Consider the following 13,887-nt stretch of genomic DNA (forward strand, 5'->3'; position numbering starts at 1 on the left):
TATTTCTCCACATGTGGTTGTTGTTTTTTTTTTGGGGGGGGTGGAGAGGGTTCTTTTTATTTGTTTAAAGATGCTTTATACTTGATGATTTTGTATATTTAACGTTTTTGTGGCATTTCTTGTTTTGAAAGGGAAAAGCTTTCAACAGCAAAGAGAGGCCATGAAGCAAACCATAGAAGAAGATAAAGAACCAGAGAAATCAGGTTAGATCCACATTCACATCAGCATATTGATTCAGCATTGTTTCTTTGCCCAACATTAAATTTACCTTTAGAGGCATTCTGAACCTGTCCAGTGGCAAGCTTATTATATATTAATATTTGTACAAGAAACACCAGTATTGCCATGGCTGCATGAAGAACTATAATAGGGGTGTAGTACTATTAAGCAGGAGCACAGTCATGAAGTCCGGTCCACCAGTGTACAAATATGTTCTATGGTATGTTAGCACGTACTTGTATGTAATACTAGTTTAATTGTATTTGAGGGAAAAGTCACAAAGTATGCATATACAGTGGTACCTTGGATTAAGAACATAATCCGTTCCAGGAGCATGCTCGTAATCCAAAATGCTTATTTATCAAAGCGAGTTTCCCCATAGGAAATAATGGAAACTCGCTTTGATACGTTCCCACCCCCTCACCGAGATTCTCGGAGAGAACATGAACTCGCAGGCCTTGAGCATGCGCACATGCTCAAGGCCAGCACAGAAGAGGAGGCCGACATGCCGGTGCTACATTAAAGTAAGAAGAGGGCTCTGGGGGACTTCAGGTTGCGGCGCAGGGGTGCCCGATGGGGGGGGGGGGGGCCGGATCGCGGGGGGAGGGTGACGGTTCGCGGGGGGGCGCTCGCAAATCGAGGCACGCTCGGTTTCCGAGGTGCCGATTTTGCGAATGTTTTGCTCGTCTTGCAAAACACTCGCAAACCGGTGCACTCGTAAACCGAGGTACCACTGTATGTTGAAAATGCACACAGGTGTATACTGTATGCATTTACACCAGTTTCCAGGCCACAATGTCTGTTGCTTTTATGTTGGTATTTTTATAAAGACAAATAACACCTATATATCTTTATAAAATAAACTCAGAATAAGTGCCCAGTTAATATTTGTGAAAGCCTGTGATTTCTATTTGGCCTCCCAACCCAGTGTTTCTCAACATGTAGTACGCATACCTTTGGGGGGTTCGTGGGCTGCTTGTTGGGGGTACGTGGCCTATCTGCCAATTCCCGCCTATCCGTAGAGGCAGCCACTGCCGCAAGGGATCCCGCGTTCCTGACCTCCTCCCCACCGTTAAAGCCGCTTCCGGCAATCTCTGCCTGCCCCGCCCTCAAAGCCTACACAGTTATCATCTTCTTCGAGCCGCACTCACTCCTTCGGTCTTCAGCAGCACTGCTTGCATAGACGGTGCATGCAACGATTCACACGCTGCACGTAAGTAGCTGACCCAGAAATCTCTCCAACATCAGAGTTGACATTGGAGGGAAGGCTTGTGGGTCAGCCATGTGCAGCTTGTGAATTACTACTTGCACCGTCCCTGCTGAAGATAGAAGGAGCGAGTGTGGCTCGAACAAGAACTGGGTCGGCTTCGGGGGGGGGGCAGGGGGCGAGCAGGAAGACGGGATCCCCGGAGGCAGCGGTGGCTTCTATGGACTAGAGAGTTGCGCGGGGACAGAAACCCCACCCGTCTCCACCAAAGTCCCACCCGTTCCCGTGAGGAATCCCACCCGTCCCCGTGAGGAATCCCTCCGTCCCCACCCGTCCACGCAAGGAATCCCCTCCGTCCCCGCCCGTCCCCGTGAGGAATCCCCTCCGTCCCCGCCCGTCCCTATAAACTTCAGAAATAGTTATTTCATTTAATTATGCTACTGAATTAAAGGCTCTGGTAGAAACCCATTTACAAATAAGCAAAAAGACTTTATTAATTTGGAAATATTAATTGGGAAGAATACATACTTTGTAAACGGGTTTCTACCAGAGCCTCTTTTGTTTATAAATTTTTATCAACACAACTAATATACTACTTTATCCTGAAGCAGAAAAAAAAAAGAAATAGAATTCTTTTCCTATCTTTGTTGCCTGGTTTCTGCTTTCCTCGTGTTCTCATTCAGTTCCTTCCATCCACTGTCTCTCTTCCTTCTGCATCTTCCATTTGCTCTGTTACTGTGCCTCTCCCTTTCTCCCCCCCTTCCAAATTGGTCTGGCATCCATCTTCTTCCCTCCGCTCCCCCCATAGTCTGGCATCTCTGTCTTCTTCCCTGCCAGCGTCTTCTCCCCACTCTCTCTTCCCCATTTCCTTTCAGCATCCTTCTCCCCCCCCATCTTCCCCATGTCCTGTCAGCGTCCTTCTCCCCCCTCTGTCTTCCACATGTGCTTTCAGTGTCCTCCCAACTCTGTCTTTCCCATGTCCTTTCAGCGTCCTTCTCCCTCTCTGTCTTCCCCATGGCTTTTCAGCGTCCTTCTCCACCCCCCCGCCCCGTCTTCCCCATGTCCTTTCAGCGTCCTTCTCCACCCCTTTGTCTTCCCCATGTGCTTTCAGCATCCTTCTCCCCCCCCCGTCTTCCCCATGCCCTGTCAGCGTCCTTCTCCCCCTTCTGTCTTCCACAAGTGCATTCAGCGTCCTCCCCCCCCCCTGTCTTCCCCATGGCCTTTCAGCGTCCTTCTTCACCCCTTTGTCTTCCCCAGTGCTTTCAGCGTCCTTCTCCCCCCTCCTTCTCTCCCGCCCCGGGTGCAGCACAGCCGGCCAGGTCTCCTTACTTTTGTGGCGCTTCCCCGACCGACCGACCGACAACAGCTGCTGTAAGAAGGTAATTTAGATTCGCGGTTAAGGGCAGGGAGGTTTGTCGGACCGGGGCTGTTGTCTGTCAGTCGGGGAGGCTACTCTCCTTCTCCTTACCTGCCCTGCCTGCAGCACAGAGCTGAACGGAAGTCTTTCCGACGTCAGCGTTGACGTCGGGAAGACTACCGTTCGGCTCTGTGCTGCAAGCAGAGCAGGTAAAGAGAAAAGCTGCGCGACTTAGTACATCCAGTCCCGCAGGAACCCCGCGACCCTAGGGGCGTCCCCACGGGATCCCCGTGACCCTAGGGGACGTCCTCACGGGATTCCCGCGACCCTAGGGGACGTCCCCACGGGATCCCCGTGACCCGAAGGGGGAACCCGTGGGATGCCCGCGGGTCCCGTGGGATTCCCGTCGTTCCCGTGCAGCTCTCTACTATGGACCTGCTGCTACTTACATGTAGGAAGGGGCAGGGGGAGGGGTCATAAACATGTGACACAGAAGAGCGGGAGGAAGGGGCACTAACTTGGGACATAGGGAAGGAATAGAAAGGGAGACTTGTTGGGTATGAGTGTGTGAGTGAGAGGGAAAGATGGTGGCACATGAGGAAAGGAAGAAAATAATATTGGTCATAGAGGAGCGGAAGATGCATAGGAAGAGAAGGATGAGAGGGAGAAATATTGGATATGGTGGTGGAGAAGGGAACAGAGGGACAGATTGAAGGGGATTACAAGGGGGAGGAATGTTAGACATGGTGATGGAGGGAGAAATGTGGCATTGTGCTGGAGAGGGGTAATAGAAGGTAAAATGGGCACAGGGCTGGTGAAAAATGCTGCACATGATCCGTGGGATGAGAGAGGGAAACATGTTGGATGTGACAGTAGAGGGGGTGGGAGAGATGCCTGGATCTCTCAAGACAGATGGACAGTGAGAGAGAGAGGGAGACTTGTTGCCAATAGAGGTGGAGGAGAGAGGAAGAAAAGTTGGACTCGTGGAGGGACAGAGAGAGATGTTGATTGTGGAAAGGAATGAGGTGCAAAGAAGAGGAAGCGTGCAGGAGGCAGAAAGTGTTGGATTCATGGAGAGAGAGTGAGAGATGGGAAGGAATGGGGTAAAGAGAAATGTCACACTCAGGGAGAGAGCAGAGAGTAAAAAGTTGAACTAATGGAGGGGGAGAAAGCGATGTTGGTTGGAGGGAATGAAGACTGGAGGAGAGGAAATGTGCAGGAGGCAGAGAGAAAGAGATGTTGGACTGGTGGAAAGGATGCAGTAGAGGGAGTGGGAGAGATGAAGTGGCAGTGGAGGGAGTGGGAGAGATGCACCCAAGATTTCTCTCTCTCTCCCCACTCCTTTTGCAGCAGGGGAAGGAATGAGAGAGAGGGGAAAATGTTGCTAATGGGGGCAGAGGAGAGAGGAAGAAAAGTTGGACTCATGGAGGGCCAGAAAGAGATGTTGGTTGGGAAATAGAATGAAGTCTGGAGGAGAGGAAGCATTCAGTAGGCAGAAAGAAAGAAATATTGGATGCACAGTGAGAAGGAAGTGCAAACAGAAACTCATGAAATTACTAGACAACAAAGGTAGAAAAAATGATTTTATTTTCAATTTAGTGATCGAAATGTATCAGTTCTGAGAATTTATATCTGCTATCTACATTTTGCACTATATTTGTCTATTTTTCTATAGTTGTTACTGAGAGTCATCAGCCTTGACCTCTTTGGAAAAAAAAAGAATATAAATGATAATTAACATTTTCTCTGCATACAGTGTGCTTTGTGTTTTTTTAATTTTGTGGTTGCAATTATGTATTAAGATTATATTGTATGTATATGAAAAATGGATGGAATAAATTGCATTACAATTAGTACTATTATGGGAGTGGGCTCTGGGGCGGAGCCTGTGTGGTTTAGGGGCGGGGCTACTCAGTTGATATTTATTAGACTTAGGGGGTACTTAGCTTGAAGAAGTTGAGAAACTCTGTCCCAGCCTAGGCAACCTGTTATAAAATTATCCTCACAGGAGTAATTTTGTAAAGTTTTTTCTATATGAAAAGTCTATTTTTCAAATGGATAAGACTTTAAAAAAAAGTTGTGTGGTTGTGTGTACAGGCATATAAGAGCACATGCCAACAATATGGCATGTTCCATTATGCATGCTGAGTGCAGGCATTCTCAGGATATAGTTTGGGCAGAGCAGAGGTGGAGTTGAAATGTATAAGCGCATTTCTTAAAATATACAAGTATAGAATGCATGTACATCTACCTTACAGAGGGGGTAAATGCCTTTCTCTGAGGACAAACAGGCATAATATTTTCACATGTGGGTAATGTCATCCACAGAACCTGTTATGGATACTACCAAGTGTGCTGTCCCTTAACATTTTAACCCACTATATATCACCTGGATCCAATGAGTTCAGTTCAATATATGATTTTTTAAGGACACCTCAGCCCCACCACTCCACCGCTGTAATGATTTGCTACTGCGGGAAGATTTTGTGGTGCCTCATCATTGGCTGTCCATATTTAAATCAGTTTTATAAACGTGTTCCAAAAGTGCTCAAAATATCTTCAAAAGAACTTTTTAGTATAAATGTTGAAATTTGTAAAAGTATAAATATTTACTTATCTCAGCCAACCGACATGTTTCGCACTATAAAAGTGCTGTTTCAAGGGTCTCCCGGGGCTGCCGCTGTCATCCGACTCCTATTTCATTCTGTGTAAGAACATTAACATTTTAAGACAGTTCCGTACCATGTGCGTTCCGGTGCCTTCCCACCCAACGTCAGCTTTCAGGACCTGCAGTTCAGTACAAAGCTAAGAAGCCAACTAGAGGAGGTGGGCGGGTTGGGCAGCAGCTTTCGGGTAAGCTATTTTATAACAGAACATGGGTGCATTTGTTGCCTTATCAAGTAGGTGCAATATGCGCTCCTTTGTACATTCACTGCCTAAGTGTCCTGTTATAAAATGTATCTGTGTTTTGAAAATACTTGGAAATGCAGAAAACAGTATTAGAGTTGAAGCATTGTTTTAGTCTTCCTTATGACAAAAATACTACTATTATTTCTATAACACTACCAGACGCACGCAGCACTGTACATTAAATGCACAAGAGACGGTCCCTGCTCACAAGAGCTTGTATTCTAATTTTGATAGACACAGGACAAAAAAGGGAGGAATCGACATGTTGCTCATGTGGGGAGTTAGAAAGGGCTGATGGGGTGGAAGGGATAAGGGACTAATATGTGGTAGGATTAGGATCTAAATTCAACCTCAAAGAAGTGGGTTTTCAGCCTGGACTTGTAAACTGCCAGAGATGGAGCCTGATGTACCGAGTCAGGCAAGTTGTTCCAGGCAGCGCACCAAGGTAGAAGGGACGGAGACGGGAGTTATCAGTATTGATGAATCTGATTTAACATAAGGACTCTTATTTTGAGAGCTGACCTTTTCCTCATATGATTGTGATATCAGATATTATGGTGATAAACTGTTCCTCTTGATAACAGTTTATCTAATTACACTATGTAACAGAATTTGTGTTCCTGGGTAGTAAGTGTAATTTCCTCATTACTCATGTTTGAAAAGTATAGAAAATGTAAGCACAAGCAAAATCCAACAGAACTGCAGTGATATGTCGAACAATGAAGAAAAGGAAAAAAACTGCAGGAATGCCAAGTCTTTAATCAACAACGTAAAAAACTTAAAAATGAACATAAAACAGTTTGTATCCAAATTATGATCCAAGAAGGTTCGTGTACCCAACCTTGTTCTGTAGTAAGACCACAGGAGTCTGTACTCTAGATGAATTACCTCTGGTCGCGAGCTGCTTGCAGGATGATTTCTTTTTCTTTCTTTTTATTTATTTATAAGTTTTCAAATTATTTAACAAGCATATCATCTTGTACAGAAAAGTGCAATCAAGAAAACATAACATAAGAACATAAGAAATGCCCTCACCGAATCAGACCTTTGGTCCATCCAGTCCAGTGACCCGCACACGCGGAGGCCAATCTAGGTGTTCCTTGATGGAGACCTAGGGTTAGGGTTATGATGACCATATTTAGCCGTATCCCTCAATGTGATTTGCAAGGAGGTGCGCATCCAACTTGCACTTGAATCCCATAATGGAGGTTTCCATCACAACCTCCTCCGGGAGAGCATTCCAAACGTCCACCACTCGCTGTGTGAAACAGAAGTTCCTGACATTCATCCTGGGCCTGTCGCCCCTCAATTTCAGCCCATGCCCTCTTGTACGAATCTCATTTGACTACGTGAATAACGATGCTTCTTGCTCTATTTTGTCGAGTCCTTTTAGTATTTTGAAAGTCTCTATCATATCCCCTCGCAATCTTCTCTTCTCAAGGGTGAACAAGCTCAGTTTTCTGAGGCGTTCTTTGTTGCTCAAATTTCCCATACCTTTTACTAGCTTCGTGGCTCACCTCTGCACCCTCTCCAGCAGGGTTATATCCTTCTTTAGGTGAGGAGACCAGTGTTGGACACAGTACTCCAGGTGTGGTCTGACCATTGCTCTGTAAAGCGGCATTATGACATCCGCCGATCTACTCGAGATACCCTTCTTTATCATGCCCAACATCCTATTGGCTTTCTTTGCCGCCGCTGCACATTGTGCCGACGGCTTCAGGGTCCTGTCTATCAGTACCCCCAGGTCTTTTTCTTGTTCGCTCTTGCCCAACGTCACACCTAACATTTTATATTCATGTTCTTTGTGCCCAGGTGCATCACTTTATATTTATCTATATTAAACTTCATCTGCCACTTTTCTGCCCACTTCTCTAGCTGGTTCAAATCTCTTTGGAGTTCTTCGCTGTCCATTTGTGACCCCACTGACCGACATAGTTTTGTGTCATCTGCGAACTTGATTATAGTACTCGTCGTTTCCTCTTCCAGGTCATTTATGAATATATTGAATAAGATTGGCCCAAGAACCGAGCCCTGGGGCACACCGCTTGTCACCTTTTCCCAGTCTGAGAACTTCCCATTTATGCCTACCCTCTGCAATCTGTTTTCCAGCCAATTGCCGATCCATCTTAGTATATCCCCTTCAATTCCATGGCTTTGTAGTTTCCTTAGAAACCTAGCATGTGGAACCTTGTCGAACGTCTTCTGGAAGTCCAAGTATATTATATCCACCGGGTCTCTGCTGTCGATTTGTTTGTTCACCTTTTCAAAGAATTGAAGTAAATTCGTCAGACATGACTTCCCCTTCCTGAAGCCGTGTTGATTGGCTCTTATCAGGTCGTGGTTTTCCAGGTGTTGCACTATGCTATCCATGATTAATGCCTCAACCATCTTCCCAGGAACCGATGTAAGACTCACAGGTCTATAGTTGCCTGGTTCTCCTCTCGATCCTTTTTTGAAGATTGGAATGCCATTCGCTCTCTTCCAGTCGTCTGGTATTTGCCCGGTTCTAATTGACAAATTAGCTAGGGATTGTAGTAGCTCTCTGATTTCTACTTTAAGTTCCTTTAGCACTCTCGGGTGAATCCCATCCGGTCCAGGGAACTTGTCACTTTTTAGTCTGTTGATCTGATAGTATAACTTGTCCAAGTCCACGTTCACTGTCGTGAGACTATCCTCAACTTCTCCCTTGAATACTTTCCCTGGATTGGGCATTGACGCAGTGTCCTCCTTGGTAAAGACAGACGCAAAGAATGAATTTAGCCTATCTGCAATCTGTTTGTCCTCTTTGATGCACCCTTTTCTCCCTTGATCATCGAGGGGGCCCACTGCCTCCTTTGCTGGTTTTTTCCCTTTTATGTATCTGAAAAAGGGCTTGAAGTTTTTGGCTTCTTGCGCTATCCTTTCCTCGTAGACCTTTTTGGTGTCTCTTATCACCTTGTGACACTTCTTCTGGTCGACCCTGTGACTGTTCCAGGCCTCCGTCGTCTGTTCACATTTCCATTTTTTTAAACGAGTTCCTCTTATCCCTTATCGCATCTTTCACCCCATTAGTTAACCAAGCTGGTTCTCCTTTGTTCTTATTTTTCCTTCCTTTGGATATTAGCGGGATGTAGAGATTCCACGCTTCAGTGATGGTAGGATGAGGAATGCATGATGGTGCTGCTTAGCCAGTCGTTCTGTAGGCTTGCTGGCCTTCCAAGCAAGCCTACAGAACGACTGGCTAAGCAGCACCATCATGCACTCCTCATCCTACCTCAACTTCAGAAAACTAATCAAAACCAACCTGTTCAACCGATTCTTGACCAGGAATGCCTAAAGTCTTCACTGCTTTCCCACACTGTATGACCTACCCTTCTTTGTAAATCTCCTCGACCTACTCCCTTTTGACCAAAATCTCCCAAAGCCTTCACTACTTACCCCACACTGTACGACCTGCTCCCTATTGACTCACTCTTATTGCAAACGTCCCTACATTGTTACCTTACTCTATACAAACAGTCATGCACGCAAAGCCTTCTTGTTTCTTGTTTCTGTTTTTTCGCTGTATGTTCCAGCTCTTCTATTTTGCACTGCACTGAATTGTACTCAAAGACTTCATTGTTTTTTTTCGCTGTATGTCCAGCTCTTCTTTCTTGTAAACTGCCTCGAACTAACTTGGCTTTGGCGGTATATAAACAATAAATTATTATTATTATTTTTAGTAGGGACCATGCTTGGTCGACCGTTTTGATTTCTGCTGTCTTTTTCTTGAGTCGCTTTTTAACCATGGTTCTCATGCTTTCATAGTTCCCCTTTCTGAAGTTAAGGGTTGTGGTTTGAGTCTTGGTTCATTTCCCTATCCCAATGCCAATCTTAAAATTGATCATGTTGTGATCGCTCGTCCCTAGCGGGGCCTTGACTTCCACGTCTGTTGTCCTTCCATTTATGCCATTTAGAACTAAGTCCAAGGTTGCGGTTCCTCTTGTCGGTTCTCCCACCATTTGTTCCAGGAAGCAATCTCCTATTATTTCTAGGAACTTTGTTTCCCTGCTGCAGTTTGAGGTTCCTAGGTTCCAGTTTATCCCTGGAAAGTTGAAGTCTCCCATGATCGTTACGTTACCTGTTCTACATTCATGGTTGATTTCCTCTATCATTGCTGTGTCTGTTTCTTCCGTTTGTGCTGGGGGTCGATAATAGAGGCCAATTTTTGTGTCTGCTCCGCTCTGTCTAGTAATCTTTATCCAGAGGGACTCGAGTTTATCCTTTCCTTCCGTCATCCCTTCTCTGATGGACTCTACTCCTTCTTGGACATACAGGGCAATACCTCCTCCTTTTTGCCCTATTCTATCTCTTCTGTATAATTTGTATCCCTGCAGTACTGTGTCCCATTCATTTTCTTCCTTCCACCAAGTTTCGGTTATTCCAATGATATCTAGTTTTTGTCTTCTTGCTAGTGCTTCCAGTTCCCCCATTTTGTTAGTCAAGCTTCTGGCATTTGTGTACATACATTTGAGCTCCTTCTGTGCAGTCTTCTTGGTCTTTTTAGTCACCATAATCTTTTTTGCATCTTTTTGCGCTCCTTCTTTGTCACTTTCGATTGCCACATGTTTTTCTCTTTCTTTGTCACTTTCGATCGCCACATCTTTTTCCCGTTTATCTGAGCAGTTGTTTGCAGATCCATCTTTGGGATCTCCTGATGCCCGGGCCATTGACTGGATGTCAACTGTCGGCTTTCCCCTGTTCCTTAGTTTAAAGCCTTCTCAATGGTCTTCTTCATGTTTCTAGCCAAGACTCTTGCTCCTTGCTTTGTGAGGTGTAGGCCGTCTTTTCTATAATATCTGCTTCTTCCCCAGAATGTCGTCCAGTTGTGCACAAAGTCAAATCCTTTCTCGGCGCACCATCGTCTCATCCAGGCATTGATTGCTCGCAGCTCATCCTGTCTCTTTCCATCCGCTCTCGGTACTGGGAGGATTTCTGAGAAGGCCACTTTCACCTCCCTGACCTTCATGGTCATGAACAACAAAAACTACCTCTTTTTCCTGCACACCCAGACATCACCTTGCTAATCACTGAGCAATGGGAGTCTCCGGAAGGCTCCCTAAGGGTAGCCAAGACTATGTCCAAACTATGGCTTCAGAATTTCAGCAACTGTTTAGTCTGTCAAAGGAGGATCCCATGGTGGTTCAAGTAACCAAATGTACTTCCCTTCCTAGCTAGGGAGGTGTGATGTTAAAGGATGCGAAGGACTGCAAGGTGGATATGGTTCTTAAGAGGTAATTTGAAGTGCTGGCTTTGGGCATCCTTGTTTGTGGCATGTTCTGCCTCACCAGATTGCGGCGGAATCCTGCGGCAGAGGAGGACCTTTGCCCCCAGCTGGTGCTGGAGGGGGTAAATTATGTTAGTAGATGCTGTCTATGACATCATCAGAGTCATGAGCAAGGTGTCGGCGTATGCCATTTCCACCTGCAGGATGATGAGTAAAGAAAGGGCAGAAAAATCCTACCAAAGTAATGCTCTATTCCTGGTTGGCTGAAGAGCCTATAAATCAAAAAGCTCTGCCTTGAGGTGGGCGGGAAGAAATTAAATTAACACCAAGCAGAGACTTTTCTCAATATCTATTTGTACCCTAATCTGATTATACGCCCTGAAATACAGCCTAAAATACTAATCTAGTCTAAAACACTCTTTTTGTATGAAACCCTAACAGAGACTCTAAAGGCTACACTATTGCCTAACTGATTTTGCTGAGCTAAAAAAAGAGAACTACAATGATATAACCTACTGAAATCCAAGTTTAGCTTTCCCAAGTTGGAATGCCAGCAGGCAAGATATTCCAATGGATGTGTTTTCTCCTTAGCAGAGCAGATCCTTCCTCTGTACTTATTCAGGTGTGGGGAAAAAGGTAAGTTTCCAGATCTGGTGAGAGGTTTTGGGGTTAGGTTTTTCAGGGAGATTGTCCTTGTTAAGACCAGCTGGAGAAATGTGAAGGATAATTTAAGAGTAGTATAAGAGTAATTTGAGCCTAGAGGTGAGAGGGCAGGCTGGGTGGACAGAGGCAGACAGTAGTTCACAGGTTGCTGTGAAAACTATCTTTAATGCTGAGCCTCCACAACCTCTCTCTCTTAGAGCCAGGCTTACTGAGGGTTAGGCATTAGGCCAGCATTCCTCCCCTCAAGGGTATCCCTTTCAAGAACCTCAACATATTCTTTCCTAGCACCAAACAACATTTCTCAATTTCAAAACCTACAAAATTGATGACATGAAATAGCCTTTGTTACCTATTTTGGGTATCTGATTACTAGTTACAATGGTATATCCCCACTTATTAGATTGTAAATAGATACATTGTATTCTGTTATTTTGAATGAATCCCTAGGATTTCCACAGTTTTTATTACTTTTCTTGTAAATCTTGGAATTTAGTGGAGAAACATGATACTCCTTTAAATTTGCAAGGCTTTTCTGATTCTCATCTGTTTTCTTTCCCAGGAAAACTGTGGTGTGCAAAGAAGAATAAAAAGAAGAGGAAAAAAGTGTTGTATAATGCTAATAAAAATGATGGTAAGTAGAATTTGCAGCTGGTAAGCTAGGCTAAGCAGAATCCATTCTGCTTCAGGACTGTCAAATATCCCAGATCAGAGGTATCCAAATTTGGTTCTCAAGTCTTCAGACCAGCTGTGATTTTTCAGGATTTCCACATTAAATATATATTCAATATATAATATTTATTTTCATGCCTTCCCACAATTATATTATTTTCATCGGTCTTTAAGATATTTTTTAATGTACAGTGGTACCTTGGATTACGAGCATAATCCGTTCCAGAAGCATGCTCGTAATCCAAAATGCTCGTTTATCAAAGCGAGTTTCCCCATAGGAAATAATGGAAACTCGCTTTGATAGGTTGATTGCTGGAATAATCTTCCACTGCAGGTGGTCGAGGCCAGAAGCGTGCCTGATTTTAAGACAAAATGGGATCGTCATGTGGGATCTCTTCACAGAGAAAGGTAGGGGAGGGTTATTGGGGTGGGCAGACTTGATGGGCCGTGGCCCTTATCTGCTGTCTATTTCTATGTTTCTATACACGAAAAAATATCTTAAAAGACTGATGAAGATGGTGTAGCGTGTTAAACTCGATAATATGTTTGTTTCCTGAGTTGCACTGCTGAGGTCTGAATTCTAAAAAGCATTGTACTTTATAGATTGGACAATTTTGTTATATCTTTCAGAATAAATTAATACTGGTCCAACTATTGAGTTTTATAAAATTTGAGCCATTGATTTTTCCACAATTAAATGCAGATATATGTATTTCACGTATATTTAATAAAAGTATGATGACAACCAGATAGCAGCTCTCAAAGACTTAATTTGAGTTCTCTCCTAAATCCTGATAAAGGAGGCTCAGTGCACCTCTGTGCTCTACAAAGAGAGGGAACAAGAAGGATCCAGAAAAAGATTTTGGAAAAGTATTGCAACTGCTTTGTCACCCCTCTCCCCATTAGGTTTTTTGCATGGTGTCAGAAAGGGATTGATGTACAAACCACAGACCGAACATGTTTTATTGGGTATTTTTACTTATAAATGTGTTCATTTATTATTCTTTTTGTATTTTATTTTTGTTTTCTGCCTTTTATGAAGAGATTTGCCTAAGGTAGTGTATAGTAAAATGACCAGATGTCAAAATAATACATGATTAGAACAGTGAGATAATCTTATACATTAAGCTATAGTAGTAATGTGATAGCACTGGTACAGTATACATTAAAGCAGCAGTTAGAACATTCGTATCACAGGACTATGATAAGTATCAGCACAGTACATAAAAAGTAGGCAGAGGGATATGGAGTTGAGATATATAAACAGACAATATGGGTAAAACAAAGGCATTGGAACAAATAAAAATGTTGACAAATGAAACTAGAGCATGCTCTTTCTCAATTGCCGCTCCATCTGAATGGAATAGTTTGACTCAAGTTTACATCTGATTCTTGAGATTAAGAAACAATTTAATACTTTTAGCCCAGGCTTTAGACAGCTTATTTTGTGAAAGAAAGAACAGTTTGACAGAATGGCCAGAGTATTCTATTCTGATTATAACAGTACTTGCGGTGAAAGCTTCATGGAGCTGTGGTTGTTGTGTAGCTTTCTTGGCTATTTTATTTTGTTTTATAGCTTAACTTGTTTGGTATGTCTTTGATATTTTAAATTCCTTG

The 13,887-nt window shown here is 43.9% G+C and overlaps 1 protein-coding gene across 5 annotated transcripts in view; it reads left to right on the top strand.

The window, feature by feature from the left end:
* The window catches only part of MPP5 (membrane palmitoylated protein 5), a 177,194-nt gene that overhangs the window by 143,796 nt on the left and 19,511 nt on the right, over positions 1 to 13,887 (top strand). For all 5 annotated transcript variants that reach the window (XM_033950752.1, XM_033950751.1, XM_033950750.1 and 2 more), the window contains exons 9-10: positions 132 to 203; positions 12,161 to 12,232. In XM_033950752.1, coding sequence (XP_033806643.1) covers positions 132 to 203; positions 12,161 to 12,232 — 144 coding nt within the window. The remainder of the gene's footprint in view (positions 1 to 131; positions 204 to 12,160; positions 12,233 to 13,887) is intronic.

Source organism: Geotrypetes seraphini, chromosome 7 (assembly GCF_902459505.1).
Source record: "Geotrypetes seraphini chromosome 7, aGeoSer1.1, whole genome shotgun sequence".
Taxonomy (NCBI): domain Eukaryota; kingdom Metazoa; phylum Chordata; class Amphibia; order Gymnophiona; family Dermophiidae; genus Geotrypetes; species Geotrypetes seraphini.